A 20,989-nucleotide genomic window follows, 5' to 3' on the forward strand; every position below is an offset into this window, starting at 1 on the left:
TCAGCAGTGGAGCCAGTGAATTCTAGCTGGAAAAAGAGGTGATGAATGACACTTTATTTCGAAGGGAATTTAAAAGAGTTTCTAGACCTGGCAAACTGACCTTAGATGATTTTAGACTGTATTTGAAAGTGAAATGAATATTCTGATGCCATTTAAGTGTATGTGAATGTATAGAGAGCTGTCATTTAGAAGGAATTACTGAGAAGCTGTCCCTGTTCGTTATTTTTTTTTACTGTTACTATTATTTTTACAATACTAGACGAAGTGGCCTTAACATTTACATTCTTCTATCTGTATGCAGCCTGTATATCACAAAGACACTTTGTGCAAGTGTTCCAGCTCTTTCCAAGCATCCAAACTAAATGAAAAGATTATGAAATGTACTCAGTATAACCAATCTGATGGTATCGTATTACTCAACCTGCCAATGTCTATAGGTACAATTTATGGCATTATAATAGAATATTTCTTTGCTATTGTCAAAAGGTTTAGGAAACTATGGCCTGTACAATAACTATATAGGATATTCCATAAATATTAATGCCAAAGTGAGGTGGGCATTTGTACAATCAACATTCAATATAAGATTCATACTATCAGTCTCCAATTATACTCTTAAAAAGTGTTTTTTCACAGAACAGGAATGATAGAAACCACAGCTGTACCATCAGCACCACACTTGTCAGTTAAGCAAGACACAATCCTCAGATTCGAGACCTGTTAAAGTATTGCACATGTTCTGCCTCTCATAGGATTGATCACTGTGTTGACAGAAGTATTCTTAAGTGAAATTTTGTGCAAGCATCACCAATAAATCATTATCCCCCTTTCCCACCCACAATATGTTAATTCATCTCCAGTCACAGCTGTTTTATTAATGTCTTTTATAGCTCAAAAACTACATTCAGTCAATTGATTTTGAATATACTTACCTCTTTTGAGATGTAGCAAATGACTTGGACCTTGAGCACTCACTTGCCAATAAAGGAGTTACTTATTGACAAGCTGCAAGTACAGCTTGTTTTATTGATACAAGAGCAACACTCCTGTAGCATAAATGGACAAATGAATTCTCATAATCCTTTTATTTTCCATAGTAGCAATCTGATAAAATCCAGTCTCAAAGTATCAAAATCTCATTTAGAAATTTGTTTGAACCTGAATCCAGGTAGTTACGAGTTCCTTCTAGGCAGAGCTTTGCTTAGGAAAAAACAAGATTGAATATTCATGGCTGCAGTAGAAAAATAAATTTGGTGTCACAGCACCATCTGGTGACCATTGCTAGGACTACTATTTTCGGTGTGTATGAATTTTTGGGAACTTACCGAAGTCATCTCTCCACCAGGAGTGCAATGAATCTTTCCACCATTGTGAGTTGAGTTATCTTCATGGCAGAATCATCGTCTGGGCAAACCATTGTAGAATTCTTCAATACTTATGCTTTTCAGATTTAGGAGAGTGAGAGAGGGGGGGATAGTGAGGCATTCATGAAAACTAATCATAGCTTGAAGAAACCAAGCTCCCTTGAAGCCCACCTACCTTCATAGATAGAGAAGGATTCTTTCAGAGAGCAGTGCAAAATTCCCAAAGCCCAGAAACCAGACATCCTGGAGAGGAGCTCACTTCTCTGTTGACTACAGGAAGTAGTAGTACGAGGCTATCTGTATTGCGTAATGTATACTATATATGTAGTGCTGTGGTGGTTAGTGCAGGAAAGGAGTATGGGGCTTGGGGGAGAAAAAGTTACAGGCTTTATAAACAGTAACAACAGATATATATACAGTCTTTCAATTTTCTCATTATTTACTTTGAAGAAATTTGTGATTTGCATGCAGAATGAAATCAAGACAGTATTTGGAATAAGTATAATTTTAATTGGGACCCTGTGAGCACAATACCGCATGAGAAAATTGACTGTGGTAATCCTTACAGTTTCTAGGGGCATCCGTTTACCTCATACCAATAATTCATAGAACTTCTGGAAATTAACACTGACATTTTTTTATCATCTTGCAGCAAGTAAAACCCAGATTAGTCATAGTTCAAAGAAGGAATCAGACACTGTAGGATCAAAAAAAAAGAGTCATACTTCAGTTTCAAAGGAGTCCAAAACTTCTCTCAAGCCAGGATCTCTCTCTGTATTAGAAGATGAATCTTTCCTCTTGGAAAACTTTCAAAATAATGATGGAAGTTCACAGCAAGTAAGAGGTTCTAAAACATTTGGATATGGGGGAAACAAAAGGAGGGGGCAGAGGGAGAGTGGGAAGGGGTATTGGTAATTCTTTTGGTATGTGTGGAGATCTGCTATCCTGAGGCAAGAACAGGAATCCAAAGATTGTTCGTAGCTTCTGAATGAGGCTATGGAGAAAGGATAATGTACATATATGAATAACCAAATAACAAGGGGTCATTTTTTTGTTTTCACATCAAAGTGATATATTCAGTCTTTAAATGTTCATCATTTGCGAAATCCAATTCAAGTATAGCATAACTATCAGCTAAGGGACAAACACTACTGGTAATGAAGTTAAACTTCTGATGCTTCAGTATGAGTTTTCTTTTAAATATGCTGTAAAATAAGGCTATCTTTAATAGTTTTACCAGAGAAATGCCTGTTGCTAGTCAGATGAAAGCTTTAGAAGCACAGACACAATAGCTGCTACTTAGCCAAATCTCTTGGAGAGGGATGTCAAAAACTTGGAGTTTTCATGACTTCACCTAGTATTATTTGTCTGTCTTATAAAAAACAACATTTATTTTTAAAGTAGTTCTTGTTTTTCTGTATCCAAGTGTTTCTCACCATGATTTTTCCTGACAATTGAGTTCAACTGCAAGAAAGGACTCCAAGGGGAAAAAAAAAAAAAAGTTCCTTTGACTCAGAACTGGATTTAGAATTTGGATAACCATTTTTAAAAATAATAATTTCCTGTTCAGTGTAGACAGTGTTTAAAAGAACCCATGGACCCTGTCACCTCTAACTCAAATTAAGACATTATTGAGTGAGAGCATTAGGGTTCGAAGCCATGTCTTTAGCACATGGCATATATAGGAAAATTTCATGGAAATCTAAAACAAATGTATTTCCTTATTGTATAGCCCAGTTTAGTTTCACTTGATAAACACATGAGTAGTTGTTTAATTTCACAGGAATTAAAATAAAATCTGTGGAATTAACACTATTTTTAAAGCTTCGTGTGAATACTGTAATGTGCCAGCTTGTAAATTAATTATATGTTTTATTTGCTAAGTTCAGTAGCTGGCCATTTACTAACTTCGGAGCTTTTGGGTACTTACTTTAGATAAGTCTTCAGCATGTTAACATTCTCCGTTTTCTTTCGCAGTCTCACAAGTATATCATACAAGCATTGGTGTTGTATAATAGTTGGCCACTTACTGAGAGTCAGTCTCTGTTTGTTCAGGAACTGAAAGAATTGGAGAAAAATGAAATCAAAGGTAGGTCAATCTAAGTATGTATTTAGTCAAATGCATCGTGTTACTGTTTAAAAAAAAAAAAAAAGTTTTATTGCTACAAGCCAAGACCGTATGACATTTTTTCTTTGATTCACTGCTTGATTGAAATAATTACACAATAAAGCTCTTTGTTCTGTGGATCATAGGAATGCACTTAGATTGCGTTATTCTATACCTCCAGCTCACAAGTTATAAAGACAAAAAGAGAATACACTGCAAAATTTACCTGAGCTTCTTAGAGCTCAACTTTAGGTAGGGTTCTGGAACAGCTGACAAAGTACATCCAGACATAGAAGTTTCTACTGAAACTAGAGAAACATGCCTGTGGATAATTTAAGAAAATGCACTCACAAAGGGGGAAAAAAGGGCTGGTTTGGGATACGTGTTACCTCTGTACTGCTAAGAGAACTATTTAGACAGGAGGCAAGATTAGGAAAGGTCCTGAGTAGAGGCTGTGTATTCAAGCCAGGAAAGAACAAAGAAATTACAGAAGGGACAGAAAAAAAACAACACATATTAAAAGCAGTTAGAATACTAGTCAGTATACTAGAAGTTAGATAAATGTCTCATATTTGCTTCTCCTACTATTGGGGCTGTCACAGAATGATTTAGATCTTAATTACGTTAGAGGAAAATTTATCATGCTGTATCCAACAGCTCAAGAGGCGAAGCTGCTGCCACTCCACATCCCCAGATCCAACCGTTAGCGAGGCTGAAGGTGTAGCCCCATCAGGCACACACACACAGAACACACATACATGCTACATATACACGCTACACATACACCTACATTGCCAGCCACACAGATTACAGATCACAGCTGTATTTAGACACCTAGTCTGCCAAGTAGCTGGCCCCTGGATCGCATATGAGCTCCTGAGCTTGCAGCCCTACTTCAGCTACTGGAGCAGGCCATCACATACACACACACATGCAGCTGACTGCCCTCTTCTCTCACCTGCAGAACCTAAAATGCTACTTTCCACAATTCAGTAAATTTCCTGCATCATTACATTAAAGTTCTATAACTCAACTTTTAAAATATGAGATAAGAAGAAATAATTTACGTTATCCTTCCTCATATGTGTACACTTGCCAATACCCTTAAATTTCCTTGGAAGATTTGATCCTTATTTATTAGCGGTATTTCTCACTTCTTACTCTGGTTACATATTTCTTTTTAAATGTCTGATCATATTTTGTTTTTTAATTTCTGTTACCCTGGACTGAAGTTAGATTCATCAGCAGTAATTGCTGACATATATTATTTAATGTATTGGTTTTGAGTGCAACATTTGAGATTCTTACAGTCTTTTTTCAGCTAGCATTACAGAAGTTTGCAAAGATACATTTTGTTGATTTACTATAGTCCTCAGTCAGTTTTAATAATATTTGAAGAGCTATGCCATGTAGCCTTACAGGCTTGTAAACAGCTTTTTTTTAGTGGTGATTTCACCTGCTTTTAGTTTGTTCCATTCTTCACAATATCATATTTTCTTCCTAGATGACTCCGTTTATTCTCCTTTTTTTTCCCCTTTAATGATCAACTGCTTGTTACAGTAGACATCCTATTACATTGTCTTATCTGAGTCATCTACATAGTAGCAGCTTGCACTCAGCACACCGGTCATGCTGCTGATATGTGTCCTTTCATACAGCTTCCACGTGGTCTATAAAACTGAAGGTCAAAGGAAGTCACTTAATTTCTTGAGTTTCTTCACTAGTTCTCAGCTGTTATTACTGAAGCTGGTCAATGTCATGAGTGTTCTCATGTTTTAGATCATGGTAGAAGTATCCTAGTTCATGGCTTCACTTCTCCGTGTATACTGATGCTTTAGCTCATTTGCAGTCAGTCATACTCAAGCCACAGTCAATGCTAATGAACACTTTTCTCTTAGAATTCTCTTTAAGTGTTGTGATTTCTGTGTCCTCTCATAATTGTCACCTTTTAAAGTAACCCAAATCAATTTCACAGTTTATATTAACTGGATGTCTCTGCACCAGGATATCAATAGGTTGCCCAGGCCACCAACAGGGTTTAAAAACAACATATATCATAAAGTTTAAACACCAACACTTACTGTATTTATTACTTGGCATTTATTTTATGTACTGCTATTAACAGCAATATTTATCTGGAGTGCTTACTATAGGTAACTATTTGGGAAAAAACAACATTCAATCTTTGAATCTTTTTATGGTTGTGAACTAGTCTTAAAGCAATTTGAAAACTGAGCGTTCCCATTTAAAGTTACCAGCACCAATTGTCAAACACACAATTCATATAATAGCAATGTTGATGTGTAATCAAAAAGGCACCTCTCACCATATCATTTTTAAGAAAGCTGCAGTGAGCCAGGTGGAAAATTCCTGCAACAAAATTTCACCATTTCAGGTATCCCTTTTTCATGTAAGACAACAGTGCCATCTGGAGTTACTTTTGTATTAAAGCTAATTTATCATGGGAAAAGCATATTTTGGCTTTGTACTAGCTTTTACTAAAGACTTCTAGACTAGTCTCCCTTTAAATGAAAACCAGTGCCATTATACTATTGATATAAATATTTCTTAAGAAAATTTTTGAAGAAAGTTCGTTCTCTGGCATTCAGATGCTATGAAAATTTTGTATTTTGTATTTGTTGATGTTTGTTATACTTTTCTTTCTTCAAAATCCTTAATACTGCAGTTTGGCAGTACTTGTAAAAAGAACTCTGTTAGCAACATTTATTTCATTACTAATATTTAGACATATTTATTATATACGAAATCTCATTAAATGTTTTATTAAAGAGCACATTGCACAAACGAAACATTAAAAAGGCATTAACCAGGAAAACCCAAGTACACAGCAATTAGAAAGTGCCAGATAGTTTATTACTTATACAGTCTTCATTCTTCCCTTTTTTTCTTTTTTTTTTTTTTTCCTTCCATTGGGAACTGTTAATGGGGTAAGACTTCAATCTTCAATGCAAACATAGTAAAAAAAAAAAAAAAAAAGGATCCTAATTTTTGTGTAAAAGGGCAAATATTAGCAGGTAGTCTTGCAACTGGTAACACCATTTTTAAGTGCTTAACTGTGTGAACAAAATTATTTTAAAATTCATTCTGCAGATACGATTTCCAGCTATTGCCTTTGGGGTTCTTTGGTTTTACTTTTACTGTAATAAGATCAGAAGGGGTTTTTTTGTGCAACTGTCACAACCCCGAGTTAAACCATCAGTGTGCACTGAATGCTGACTGCAGCATGTATTTTATATGTTGCCTTAAGTCGACTCAGGAGTATTAGGTGTCGATGAGAGAAGGCTGTCAGTCCAGCTGACGGAGCCAGGGACAGATGAGGCACCCATCCTGGATAGCAGAGATTGGTTTGAAAAGGCAGGAGCAGCAATATCCTTTGGAATATTCTTTTTTCTCCAGAGCTGGGAGTTTCCCCCACAGGTTTTCTCTTGCCCACAGCAGAATTTGCTGGCCTGTGCCATGGACAGGATTTCATGAGATGTTTAACAGGATATTCAGTTCTCCCTCTCTTTATCCCTTTCCCATCTTGCCTGTCTGTAGTGATTCATCACTTGCCTGGTATCCAGTGAAAAAATAGGTCATTGAGGATACACGATGGTGCTAAAGACCTGTAGAGCTCTAAGCCATGCTCTAACCCCACCTGACTACTGCAGCCATCGTGGTGGTTTGCTTCTATCTGGGTGTATTTTTACCACCACTATAGTGTCTTGATTAACCCAACATTGGAAAAATTTTTGCCATTGTTATCTGTCAAGAATCCAGTCAGAGACAGGAAAAGCAACATTCGAAGTTCTTGGTCATTTCTGAACCAAATCTGAAAGTTTCTTGAGGGACAAGTAAGAGCCATTTCTGCCAACTACTTAATAATCCCACTAAATGCTCAGAACCTATTTCAGGTACTGGGAGCATGATACCTTCTCAACAAAACTTCAAAAGACTTCTCTGAGTTTTACCTCTAAATAAGAGATCATATCTGTAATTTGAATTTCAAAAATCTGCCTGTCTTGCCTAAAAAAATGCAATTGTTGTACCTCAATCTAACGTTATGAGTTACAGATAGGCAGGATTTGATATAATTATTTACCTTGTCAGAGACACGACATCAGACTGGATGACCACTATGGTCCCTTCTGGCATTGGACTAAATGAATCTCAGTAAATAATTGGAAAGTAGTAGAGAAGCCAATTTTGAGAGTTGCTATCAGCTGCTTGTCGTCACTGTCAGTTGGTGTGCTGCCCAAGCTTTTCTTGGTGCCATACATGTACAGTAACTCACACTGAGAGTTTGTGATGATTTACGCATAAGCTGTGAGCTGGAATGTCTTTTACTTTCTGTATCATCTCCCTACCTTTCTTCATATCACATTCCATACAAAGCATTTGCCTGGCTTTGGCCTTGGAAAAGCCCTGAGGAATTACTCACACCTCCTTAGAGTGGGCCACATGCTATGGGGCCAAACTGTAGCCTGTGCCCCCTCCAGGTATAACTGATCTGGGGAGACCATGCAGGAGGGAGGATACCTGGAGATACCTGGGCAGTGCAGTGTGCTGTTAGCCAGGAGAGCTCGACTTTAGTCCTGTCATTTCATAGGCTTGTTTGTTATGTACTAACTTCTCAGTGTATGCAAGAAGTCCAGAGCATCAAAATGTTAATATTCAGAGTTGTAAAATAATTATAGAAGCCAGACAAAGTTTGTGGTATCCCATGACATAGAAAGTCTTTGTCTGATATCATTTAGCTAATGACACTGAATGTCTCTTGAGTGTTTGTATAAACAACAACAAATAATTTATCTTTAAAATTCAATAATTAACTGAATAATGCATGTACACCAGCCTGATTTATGGTGCTAATATGTTATGATAATGTGAAATTAATTGGAAAGCCATTTATGTAATGATATCATAACTTAAATACTGCCATCACTATTTATTTTATATTTACATTTCCTGCAGAGTTGCTTTAGTATCTTCAGTATTTGTAGAGACCACTTTGATTTTTGCTTTCATTATTTCATGTATGCTTTGGTAACATTAAATCAATTTAAGCTTAGCATTTTGGTGCCATTGTACATTATTTAAGTTGCATGAGGAGATAAAAATAATGCAATTTATGTTTAAACACACATATAATGTCTGATGTAATACACATATATAGCATATAATATATATTTTTATGTGTAGTTATATGTGCATTATGTTTCTATATATTTAATATTTACAGTTTTATATATCCATATAACCTCCGCCATGACACTGCAGCTCTGATCCAAAGTACATTAAAGCCAGTGGAATATCTTCAGTGGACTTTGGATCAAATAATGCAGCCCAGTGGTTTGTCGTCAGCGGAAAGAAATTAGAAAAGCATAGGACTAAGTGAAAGATACCTTGTTATTATTGTCAGATTGTAAACAGTCACTCATTTCCTCTTTTTTCTAAGAGAAATCCCCTGGTTTATTATATTGACTGAATTTAGGTTTTCAACATTTGTTTTAATGTTTCAAGGGAGGGAAAGGGAAATTTCAGACTCAGGTTTTTAATCTTTCTCAAAGTGCTGTGGGTTCATTCCAGGTTGTTTCAACTGACATTTTCCTTGTGCTATTAAAGCTGTACACTATTACAGGCTTTATTTATTTATTTGTTTGTTTATTTTAACAGGGATATGACATGCAAAATGTCTTGTTAACAGCTCCCACCAACTAAGACAGTGCAGAATAAGGGCTACAAATGTCAAATCTCTGTAATTCAAACATACAGCATACATATAGCATACAAGTGTAGTGATAAAATATTTCATCTAAAATGTTCTCAGATAGTTCTGGGAATTATAATATTGAATTTCTTAAATATGAATCAAATCTCAAAAATGTTTCTTTGTATTTTCCGTGTATTTTTGGTGGGGTGTATCTTTGCTTCTGCTCTTCACACTTACAAGGATATTGAGACAGTGAGAAAATTTACTTTACCTGCTTTGAGCTTCTCATCTGCCTGGTGCATAGCACTGACAGAGATTGTATGAGACTATAGAGAAATAAAAGTCAGACTGTGATTCTGTACATTACAACTTCTGGACTGACCCATACACAAGGCAACAATGCAGTGACTGATGTGCAGGGACCATGGCAAAATTCCAGTTAAGCCCTGGGTAAAGTACTATTTAGGACAGATAAGGCTGTCACAATATGTCCACCTTGTAAATTTGTTTCTAAAAGTTGTTTTGTCCCAGATTCTTTCTTGGCTCAACAATAATTGTTAGTGTAGTACTGGAAAGTGTCAACTATTTAACTGACTTTTCTTTTTCTTTCTGTATGGCTGTTTTGTGCTGTTATTCCACACTGGATTTTATATGGGGAAATATATTTATGGATGACAATGGTATCTTCTTATTCATCATGCATCTTAACTACATCTGAATAGTATACGGGGAAAAGCATGAGGATAACACCTTTTCCCAAATGCTCAATTATGTTGAAGAACGGAAGTCTGTAAGTATTCCTAAATCAACGAAGAAAGGAAAAGATAAAACATCTGAGAAGACAGAAAAAGAAAAATCCAATAAAGAAAGAGGATCACTTTCATATGTTGTATCTGGACCTGAATCTCAGGTGAGAACAAAACCAAAAACTGGATTTGTTGAATGTGCCATCACTGTACTGAGTATAAAGATATTTTCAAGTCTGCAGATCAGGATTACTAACACTAGTGTATCCCTTGCATTTCTCTATGCTCTGCTTTGCCACCTTTTTGGCTTTACACCTGAGAGAGATTAAATTGTACATGTAAAAGACATACATCCTGCATTTAGATATGTAATGTGCTTATTTCTTCGCTTATGTATAAAGCAACTCCTAGTTGTTCCTTTTGTTGGTCTACTTTCTGTCTCCACTGAAGATTTATTAGACTCTGTGAATTCACCATATTCATGTCCCATTGGTCCCTCATTGTAGTAGTTTTCATGGTTTTCCAGAGAGATGAAATAAGTCCCCTGTCATCAGTTCCTGTCTTGTATGTCATTAACTTGCAGACTTACAATGGCAGAAAAATTGGTGCCTACTTGCCTACTTTCAAATTCTTCTCCTCTGTGGTGAGATAATCTGAGTGTTCTGTGGCTGACAGAAAGGCTACTGCCAACCTGTATGCCTTAAAAAGAATAATTGACTTTATGGATTGCAAACAGATTAATGGAAGGCAAAGAAGAAAGTGACAGCTCCTCCTTTAATGGTATTGCTTTTGCTAAGAACTTTGCTGCCTCATGGCAGGTAGCTCAGGGGAAAGGCATCTCCATAGATTTTTTTCATGAAGAAATCTCTACTAAATTGTTTTGTTGACTAAACCTGCTGCACAGCAAACTTCCCTATCATTCATAACCACAAATAGTTATACAGAGTTCTAAAATAGTGTGATAACTTTTATTTCAGAGCAGTTGAGATTTTTGGCCGCAGAAATGCAGTGCAGCTTCAGGCTGTGTCAGATTTCTGCCTTCAGCTTCAGTCATGGAGTATGCTAGAGGTGCTGGGATGATGGTTCTTGGGAAGTCTTCAGTCTGCCGTTGAAACAGATGCAAGTTTCGTGATGAGACTGCTTGCAGATAAAGAAGATGGCCATTTTTAGTTTCAAATAAAAGCTGACCTCCTCTCTCTCTGCTTCTAAATCTTGGGCTTAAAGCTTCTACGGATGGTATGGTTTCCAGAAATATATGCAGCACAATATCTCATTCATCAGTTAGATGGTGGAATAGTCTCCTACATTTCAGGTACTACTTGTACCCTACAGTTTTGGAGAAGCCGTGTGTTAAGGTGGGTTAGAGAATATGGGAAGTGATTAGAAAGAACTTGATGCCTCATAAGACAGAACGTGATGTATTTCTACACAAAAAGCCTATTTAAATATAAGAAAACTTTGAGCAAAAAAAGAAGGAGGAAGGAAGAAAGGAATGAAGGAGGGAAGGAAGGAAGGAAGGCAGGCAAAAAGCAGGGAGATAAGACAATTGCATGGAAAATCACTACAAAATACTCTTGTTCAGACAGACTGTGTGGGACTGGGGGGAAGCATGTAAACAAGACACCTCAAATTGCTTCTAGACATTGCAAAGCAATTTTCCTTTCCTTTGTATAGTAATGCCTGTCAAAGACTATCAGTAGATTATGTATATCAGTCAGGAAAATTACCAGGATACAGAAATACCACTTCACCTTAAATAGTGGTAGTAGATGTATACCAATGAATGCATTATGATACTTTGCTTTCAGCCACCTGCTTCAAACAAAGCATACTGGACTTTACGTGTAGTTACTGAGCAGAGAGAGATGGACATTCTGGACATGAAGAAAGATACAGAGCGAGTAGATGAGATCAAAGCCATGAAACAAGCATGGGAGTCTGCAGAGCCAGGAAGAGCTATCAAGGTAGTATCAGAGTGCAATCCTTGCAGTAATGTTTCTTCACAAGTTCCAGGGGCTGCTGTGACAGTAGAGCAGTTGCCACAACAAGAGACCTGACTTCAAATGCCTGTCCTCTTCACCACTCTGTGGAAGGCAGGATATTTTATACAGCTTAAAGGATCAAAAGTGATTATGTGCATGAATTCTGGGCGGGAATCCAGATTATCCAGTTCAGACTCCTGTAGGTCATTGAAACTTTAGATGCTACTTTACAAAACAGAAGTTTTTCATCAGAAATCCCTCTGCCTCTATACAATTACAAAGCTGCTACTTGTGACAAGTTTAATGTTTAGCATGGGCAGATTATAGTGAGAAATACACTGTTATAAACATGTCAAAAAGATTTTTCTTGAAGAACTAGCACCTGGCCATGTCATCACTCAAATTGTCCCCTGCAGCCAGGATTCCCAGATTCATTCCGGGCTGCAGGTTACCCATTAGCCTGTACATGCTCCTCTGTACAAAGTAACTATTTTGGAGAAGCAAAACTAATTCAGATGTCAGCTGCAGCTGGGCTCTTTTGATATGGCATATGCTTAAGATGGAAAAGTAATACAAGTTCTTATCTAGCAAAGCAAAGAATTGCACTGCTGATTGATTGAGAACTGGAAACATCATTACCAAAAAAAAAAAAAAAGGAAAATAAAATAATAAAATGCAGTCTTTAAACTTACCTATCATCCCCTATCACCACCATGACCATTGAGGGATACTCGACCAGAAGCCCCAACACAGAAGCGTTGTGCCTTTTTTATATTACCTTTCAGAAATGAATCTCAAACATGGGTCTTCCCAGCTACACTTCCAGATTTTCTCAGTTCTCTTCAGTGTATCCAAGGCTCACAATTTTTTCCAACACTACTTTATTAAATTCTGATCTAAGGAGAGATGCATTACTCTGCAGCTTTGATTGGCTGTGCTGAGGCTGAAAATGCAAGTGCAGCCTACTAAAGATTAGTTGGAAATGAATCCCCTTTGATGTGTAGAGTCTCTTCAGGATGCTGGTTCTATAATCATTGCCTTTTTTGATCAGAAAATCGACTGAATTACAGGTAAAGCATTGCATTTTAAAAGTCCCCTTAAGTCTGTGACATTTTTCTAAAGCAGCTATCATTAAGAAAATTGAAGAAACGTCATGTAATACACTAAAAAAAGGTCTAAACTGGGGGTCTGCTACCCAGACTAAGTAGCTTCACTTCTTCCTGATCACCCTGCCCCAGCATCTGCCTGTTCCAGGGGTCACATACCTTCTGTCTTTGGGAATTAGGTACCTGACTCCAGGCTGGCCTTTGGCTTCTCCATCCATTCTGGCGATCTGATCCATTAAGAGAAAGCCAGAGAGCCAGAGTCACCTTCTGAAAAGACAGACAGAAGTGGTGATGCCTGGTTCTGGCATCAAAGGTAACTGAGTCTGAAAGGCTTCCACCCATAGCTCCCATTTCTCAGAAGTCTAAACCGCCAGGCTATAGGAGCTCCTAGGGGGAAGTGATCTTTCCCTACAGAGGTGCAGTAGCTGAATATATTCTGACCATACATTCAGCTATGAGGAAACCTTGCTTTTCAGGGTGTTTTATTTGTTTTTGTTTTAAATCTGAAGATTATTTTAAACTGCCCAGAGATCAGTGATTTTCCAGTATTTCCTTGCATGATGATCTTTACTGTAAGTATTCAATGTCTCAGGATTGATTCAATGGGAACCCTAGCATCTTTTCTGATTCCAGCCCCAGGCAGATTTGCATACTGCTCTCTGGCATTAGCTTCGTTATTGACAGCATTGTTTTCTCATTTGGGATAAGTACTAAATAAAGCCAGTATGCATTGAGTGAAGTGAAACCATTCACATTGTACTGCCTACTCTTTATTTTACTGAACTACCATCTCACAAAGGTTTTCTTAGGAGTTCTTATTCATATACTCAAGACATACTTGATAGAAATTAAAGATGAAATTCAAGTGCTAATGCTATTTGATTTCTCCTCCACACAACATATTGAAGTAAACAAATTTAAGTTCCAAAATATTACTAGAAAAATTGAATGTTTAATGTTGACAGGCTGTTACTTCAGAAAAAAATATCTGTTGGAGATATAGCTTGAATATGATTCTGACATGAAATGTCATCCTCTTATGTTTATCTTTGTTGTCTCCCCAATGACTCACTAATGGTATTCCCGTAGTTAGATGTGATGTTTTCATAGATCAAATCAGCGAAATATACTTACCAGTAATATGAAATAGCATCATACATGCACTGGACTTGAAAATCTACTGTCTTATTGAACATGTATAGATTCTTACTTTTTAAAATGCTTTGGGATTTAAAGTATGCAGTAGAAGTTTTCTTATCTGGATTAAAACTTTGATCTCTAGGCTTTTCAGGAACGCATGCGGTTTATTAATAAGTATGCTGTGAGAGATTCAGAGGAGCCCACAGCTGGGACTGGGACTGTCAGTTTAACACCTTGCTCAGAAGAAATAGGTAAAGGTATAACTTTCTGGCAAGCATGTCTTCAGTTCACTGTGGTCATAACGTTCATGTCCTTAGAAAATACTTCTGTGTTAAATACTGGTGGTAAATGTAAAGAACAGCCCCAACAGAGATCTCTAAATGCACAATGGCATTCTTAGTCTCCATCTTCTCTACCCCCTCTTGGTTTTAATTGTTGCATTTCTCTGTTTTCAGACTCAGCCTCTTAGAGGTTGCCAAGTTACTCTTAGGCAAACTTTAGGCAGTCCTTCTGTACTGGAATTCTAACCCTAAATTAACCTGAATTTTTTGGAAGTTCAGTGAAAAACACCTTCTCCCTCAATTCCAAGTAGGGTACAAGAGGCCATTACTGTAGAAATATTTTAAAAATTGTTTAGTAGTTGAAATAGTGTGTCAGTACAACACTAATACTTCTAATGTGCATTTTTTTATGTTGACGTTCATGGAAACTGTTCATGGATGTGGCTCTGGAAGTGTCAAAAATTGCATACTGACTAGCATCAGCTTCCTGGCAGCTTCCATAAGTGTCATTCAGTTTTACTCAGTGGTTACACCTTCTGTGGATACTTATTTTTTATTCCCTGGCAATTACTGGATTCTGATGAAAATTTGAACTGTGTGCAAGCCTGTTTCTTGTTTCTTTTCTTCTAAGAATAATGCTGAGATCAGGCCATCACAAAAAGGAAAGTATAATACCCAACCTGATTGTGACAATATCTGGTCATGGCTCATGTGCATGGAACAAGAACCTGTGACCAGTACCTAACTTGTTAAATCTCATCAAATTTCACAAGCATTTTCAGCACATCCAGACAAAGAAGGAAGTGTCGAAAAAATCACAACGCAGCTCAGCCCACTGCCGTGTTTAATATCAGCTACATCATTGTATTGTGAAAATGCTACATGAAAGCATAACATGGTTATTATCCATGTGATTAAAAAAATTCTAAGACTTCAGAATGACAATTTTAAGTTGTCATGGGACTTTTTTATCTTTAGACTGGTATTTCCCAAACTAAATCTCTGCCCAAAAGGGAATATATATTTTTTAAACTACAACCAGGACTGAATAATCAGATTTTTATTGATTTTTCTTTTTTAATAAAAGAATGTGATTCCTTGCTGATTATAAGTTGTTCTTATATTCTTTAGGCACTTTAAATTGAATGTTCTTCCTTAGATTTGCAAACCTTCATGAGTACTATACTATGGATTTAGCTAAAATGCATACATTAATTTCACTCTAGCATGTAAGTTTTTTGCACCATCCTTGATTCTATCATGAGTGTTGGAAATAGAAAGACAGAAATATTATACCTTCTCCTACCCATATTCTCATTTAATAATGTATTCTGCTGAGCTAAAAGAAGAAAACTATGTAAGAATTTAGATGGAGCCTCCTAGCATAACTGAATAACCAGTTTAATCTGTTCTATTGTAGATTCTCCTTCCACAGGAAAGAAAGCATCTCAAGCAACTACTGAAGCAAGCTCACAAACACAGCAAAAAAAGTGGGAGCCTATAGACCTTAATCCTTACATGAGGTAAAATGCAGCAAGAGCAATGAAGTCCCAGTTAAACACCAAAATGAAGGACTGGCTAAGGATTTTCATATAGAGAAAGTAGTAAATGAAATACATTTCATGCATTTGTATCATATCTGTAACTGGGTGCAGCATAATAGATGTGAATTTAGACTTTATCCTTCATGTGTCATTGAAGCAAGCTACTATTCTGCCACACACTTGTTAAAGTTGCTGTGAAAACCCTGGTCCATGTTTTTATCTGTCCTTTGTGTTGTGTACACAAAATCACTCAGTAGTGAAGGCAGAACTGTAGACAGCATCAAGATACAGTTTTCCTGGCATGAATGTGCTTTAAAATCAGTTCTTTCCTTCATCCAATTAGAATACGTGTCCTTTCCTTAATACATGTCAAAGGAGCTGAATTTCGGTATTGCATGTAATGATAATGTGATACAAAAATCTGAACTAAATCCATGTGCAGGCAAATATGTTTATTTCAGTGATCATCTTGAAAGAAGCATATATGAAATTTGTCAGGATGTGATGCTAGATTCAAATAACATTTAATAAATGTTGTTCTGTTAATATTAATAATAGTTAATAGCTGAAATCATTATATTAATTATATAATTTATTCAAAACCACTATATTATGTGTTGATATGAACCTATCTAGCTAATACACATGCACCTGCATGTTTGCTCAGCTGCAGCTAAAACCCAGTTTATGCTTAAGTCTATTTGTATTTGTGTAGCATTTATGCAGTTCACTGATTTTCAGAAGACCTTAGAACATGCTAAAATTTTTCCAATTTAATTTTAAAGTGAAAGGGAAAGTGGTGGTATATTGATGTGAATAGCATTTAAACAGTAGAAAATATGGTGAAATCTCTTCCATGGGCTTAAGTCTTGTAAGCATTTCATTTTGTTCAACTCCTTGACTTTTACACTAGTCAGTTAAGTCAAATTATAAAAAGTTATCTACCTAGCTTCCATTATGCCAGCAGAAAAACAAAACAAAACCAAGCCAACCTACATTTGTCTCAGCACTGAATTATAATATCAAAAACTCCTGGAAAAATGATATGTCTTGCAAATTAAAAATAAGTGTTACATGTAGGAGTTTTTCAAATCCTCAAAGATGAGCATGATTTTACAAATATTTTTGAAATAGACAGTGTAAGAAGACCTGGCTTCAGGAATGTACTTTCTCACCAGTGTAATATATAAGCAGAGAAGTGACTCCTTAACCATATCTAACCATACAGTGGTGACAATGCAGTATATAAGCCAAATATATGCATATAGGTGCTAAGCAAAATATACACCACCCAAAACAGTACTTGAAATGAGATAAATATCTTTTTATTTCCTTCAGGAAAACAAGGTCTGAGTCTGTGCTAAGAAATGAGTCTATCATTCAACAGCAAGAGATACGTAAAGCGGAAAAAATTAACCATTTTAGGGAACTTCGAGATCTGGCTTTGGAACAAAGAGAAAAAGAACAAAATGACAGAGCTTTATTGAAGCAAAATATAATGGAAATGTATGAGAATCTGCAGGTAGGTTTTCAAGATAACTTTCCAGTAACTATTATTGCAATATCCACCACTGGTATGACTATCTTGATCAGTCATCCTCAGGACTTTTGTAATGAGTACCAATAATTAGAAACAGTAAACAAGCTTGAAATTTTGCTTGGGTAAAGGTTAAAACCAAAGGTTCTAGGGAAAAAAAATAGTACTACACAACTTCCTTAGTGTTATATTTTTGGTACTTTCTTGATACAGCTCTTTGCAAAAGCACTATTTTAAGACTACCACCATAAAGTATAGTTATAAGTGAGAATAAATTGAGCATTTGACATACATGACCAAATGCATTTTAGATAAAGTATCGCTGGTTTGGCTGGTTTTTTGGCAATAGAATTGTATAGGGCTTTTTGGAAAGTAATAAAGAACAAGATACTTTACAGATGAGGGCCACTTGCTCCTAATATGTCTTATAGCAAAGAGAACACAATTTTCCTGGAATATGCATTATGCCAGCAAACAAAAAAATTGAATTATTAATCTGTGAAAAACTATGTGTATAAATAATAGATGTGGTTGTATTAGTGGAGGATCCATTGTTAGGATTAATTCAGCCAGTGCATTTGCACATGAAATTGATAAAAATATCTTAATAAAATCAGCTTAACCATTGAGCATCAACAGGAACAAAATGTTTTGTTACACAGTGGTGATAGAATAATCACTAGCAATCAGCTGGTGACTATTCAGAGCTTTTAAAAATGGGTAAGAAACAATAAAAATAATTCTACATCGAAACAACCAGTTTACAGACATCACTTGAAAACACCTCCTTAGCAAGTTCCCACACAGCCTGATTTATATTACTTAACTACAAGTATCCAAGGGGCCATATTTCTTTACCGGTAACTGATTGATCCTAATAAGAACACGTCTGTGTTTTCAGATGTTGCTGTGATTTTGAATGCCTAATGTATCACATATGAGAAGGGCAAATTTTTATTAAGAGTAGTTCCTCGGCTCTTTCTATAAAGTATGTCCCTTAAAAACGCTTCACAGTGTGAATTTAAAATGAGAGTTACTTGTGAATATGCACACTGTGCTGATTAGCATTTTTACAGTTTTTTCATTTGTAGGCCACGGAGAACTACATAAAATATCCAGATATGCCCATTTTCCAGGGTGGAAATGTAGAGGAAAAAGTTTTCAGAAGTGTCCAAGTCCCACTTGCCCTAAGTCTTGTTGAAGGTCAACGTGATTTAGGCTCCTTTAGTCTCTGAAAAGACTAGTTCTCCTAGGCCATTTCAGCATTTCTGAAAAATAGGTTTTGAGGGACTTGTTTAAGACAACAAAGCAAGCCAGTAACTGAAAAGGGACTGGATCAGGATGGGTAACTAGTCTGTTGCCCTATCCTCCTTTCAGACAATTAGCTTATTATGCTGGTGATTAAAAAAAAAAAAAAAAATCATGAACTTTCTCTTTTTCTTCATGGTGACAAGATTGACATATAGCTGTGTCACTGTGACAAATCAATAAAATACACATAAAAAGACAAGGAGAGATGTTCTCACTGTACTTACAGAGTCACAAAGTGAACCATAACAGGAAGGATGCAGTTCCTTATGATGAAATCAAGATTAATGTGTTGGGGGGGTATTGCTGTTTGTTTTTGGCTAGGCATCCTTAGATGAGACCCGAGGCAGAGTTCACAGCATTCGGGAAGCATACAGAAACAAGCTACTAGAGGCTGAGCGCATGAAACAAGAAGAGCTGGCAGCTCAAGAGGCAGCCCTTCAAGTAGAGCAAGACAAGAAAAGCCCAAAAAAGAGAAAAAGTTTAGTGAAAAAGAAGTAGTTGCTAGCACTACTGAGTTATATTTAACGGTTTGGGAAAGAAAGTTTCTATGCAAACGTGAGAAAGAATGTTATTTTCCAGTATTTTTGTCAACTATGTCACATTTTATCTCTTTGCCTGGTGCTAGTGAAAAAAAATGATCTATTATTCCTATTTTTAACAAAGTGCATGGTATTTTGCTTCTCATAAAGATACTCCCTACTATTAAAGTTTGTATGTTTTACTGGAAAAAAATTTTACAATAAAAATTCTTATTCCATTCATACTCTTCTCCTAAAATCACAGTGTCTTTTGTCTTTTTCCAAACAAATCAGAACCAGTCAACAATGAATCAGAGTTGAAACAGTGAATGTAACCTATCAGTTTTGAAGTCATTTAACTTGGCAGAAACATGAGCTCCTTGAGTGGATAACGATTTGTGGAGTTTATAAGAATTAAATAGCAGCATACTGCACTTTTCACATGCAGGCATTGGAAGGCTTTCCAAAGCCTGGTTCAGCAGGCACTCACAAACTTTCTGTGTACTCTAGTATTTTTTCGCTTTCATCGTTCTCTTAAGTGGTTTTGAATCTTAACTCTCTGTAGTTGCAAAGTCATGGTACGACTTGTATATGGTACATGGTACATGGCTTGTTAAATACTCTTTAAAACTCTATTACTATCTTTGTTTATCTTTCCTAAGCTATATTTTGCCCATGATGGCATTGCTCAAGGTGATTACAATAGTTCCTTAGTTCCTAGACTTTCAGCTGGAATTTTAAAATGTTTCCAAAAGATAGAACCAGTGTGTGAATGAAGTGGCTATCACAGGCTTTCTACATGGAGGGTAAAATATTTTCTCTAAGGTACTGCTTCTATTAGCATAGAATTCCTGTATTTTTTGATACTGTCATGAAACACAAAAAATAAGTGTATTCATACTCACTACCTAGCATGCTGTACTTGGAGACAATAGTCAAAACTCTAGAAATTGTGAAAACTCTCTCTAGATCAGACAGAGCTGTTCTAAATGGCTTAAAAAGTTTTCTGTGTGTGTAGTCACAAGCAGAAGCTTGGGAAATTAGACTGCCTACAGATTGTGTGCATACAATATGCCCAGGATATCCAAAAGCATGTAATTATTAAGGTGACATGAGAAACCATGAGACTCACCTACTTAATGCAAATCACAAGAAATGTCATCCTTTGTATTCTGGTTGCTGGTGCTGGCTAGCCATTGCATTTGAAACAAGCCTTTCTTCTGTGTCTTGATGATGTACCAGATGTCCAGTTTCTGCTGGTTTTGCTCACCTGTTTTATCAATGCCTCACTGCCTGGCTTGAACTTGACTCACTCCTCTATCAGTTTTGTGATGTCTGTTCTTTGTACATCATCACACCTACACACCTGCTGTGATGCTTCTGTCTCCACTTGGCCTCCTTCCTCCCATACATCATAAACTAAACTAACTGGCTTGAGTTTTCTTGTTTGAAAAGGAGGAATTGAAACCAGAGTCCTAAAACTGCACTGGTGATTGTTATTTCAAAGAGCAGGAGCTAAGTTTTCCTTTGACCCATACAGGCTGCAAATAAAAAGCCTGTCAGTCTTGTGCTATAATTGCTCTGACTTTGTCCTCTCTATTTTGGAATATGGGCTATACCGCTTCATAATATTCCATCTT

At 36.5% G+C, this 20,989-nt stretch overlaps 1 protein-coding gene across 2 annotated transcripts in view; it reads left to right on the plus strand.

Annotated features, from left to right (window-relative positions):
- The window catches only part of ADGB (androglobin), a 105,997-nt gene extending 86,446 nt beyond the window's left edge, over positions 1-19,551 (plus strand). The window contains exons 28-35 of one of the 2 annotated variants that reach the window (XM_065834735.2): positions 2,017-2,201; positions 3,342-3,453; positions 9,907-10,094; positions 11,739-11,894; positions 14,301-14,415; positions 15,860-15,962; positions 17,322-17,505; positions 19,153-19,551. In XM_065834735.2, coding sequence (XP_065690807.2) covers positions 2,017-2,201; positions 3,342-3,453; positions 9,907-10,094; positions 11,739-11,894; positions 14,301-14,415; positions 15,860-15,962; positions 17,322-17,505; positions 19,153-19,329 — 1,220 coding nt within the window. In that variant the 3' untranslated portion in view covers positions 19,330-19,551. The remainder of the gene's footprint in view (positions 1-2,016; positions 2,202-3,341; positions 3,454-9,906; positions 10,095-11,738; positions 11,895-14,300; positions 14,416-15,859; positions 15,963-17,321; positions 17,506-19,152) is intronic. The other variant, XM_071806389.1, reaches the window with a different exon arrangement.
- The last annotated feature ends 1,438 nt before the right edge of the window (positions 19,552-20,989 follow it).

Source organism: Patagioenas fasciata, chromosome 3 (genome assembly GCF_037038585.1).
Source record: "Patagioenas fasciata isolate bPatFas1 chromosome 3, bPatFas1.hap1, whole genome shotgun sequence".
Classification (NCBI taxonomy): Eukaryota; Metazoa; Chordata; class Aves; order Columbiformes; family Columbidae; genus Patagioenas; species Patagioenas fasciata.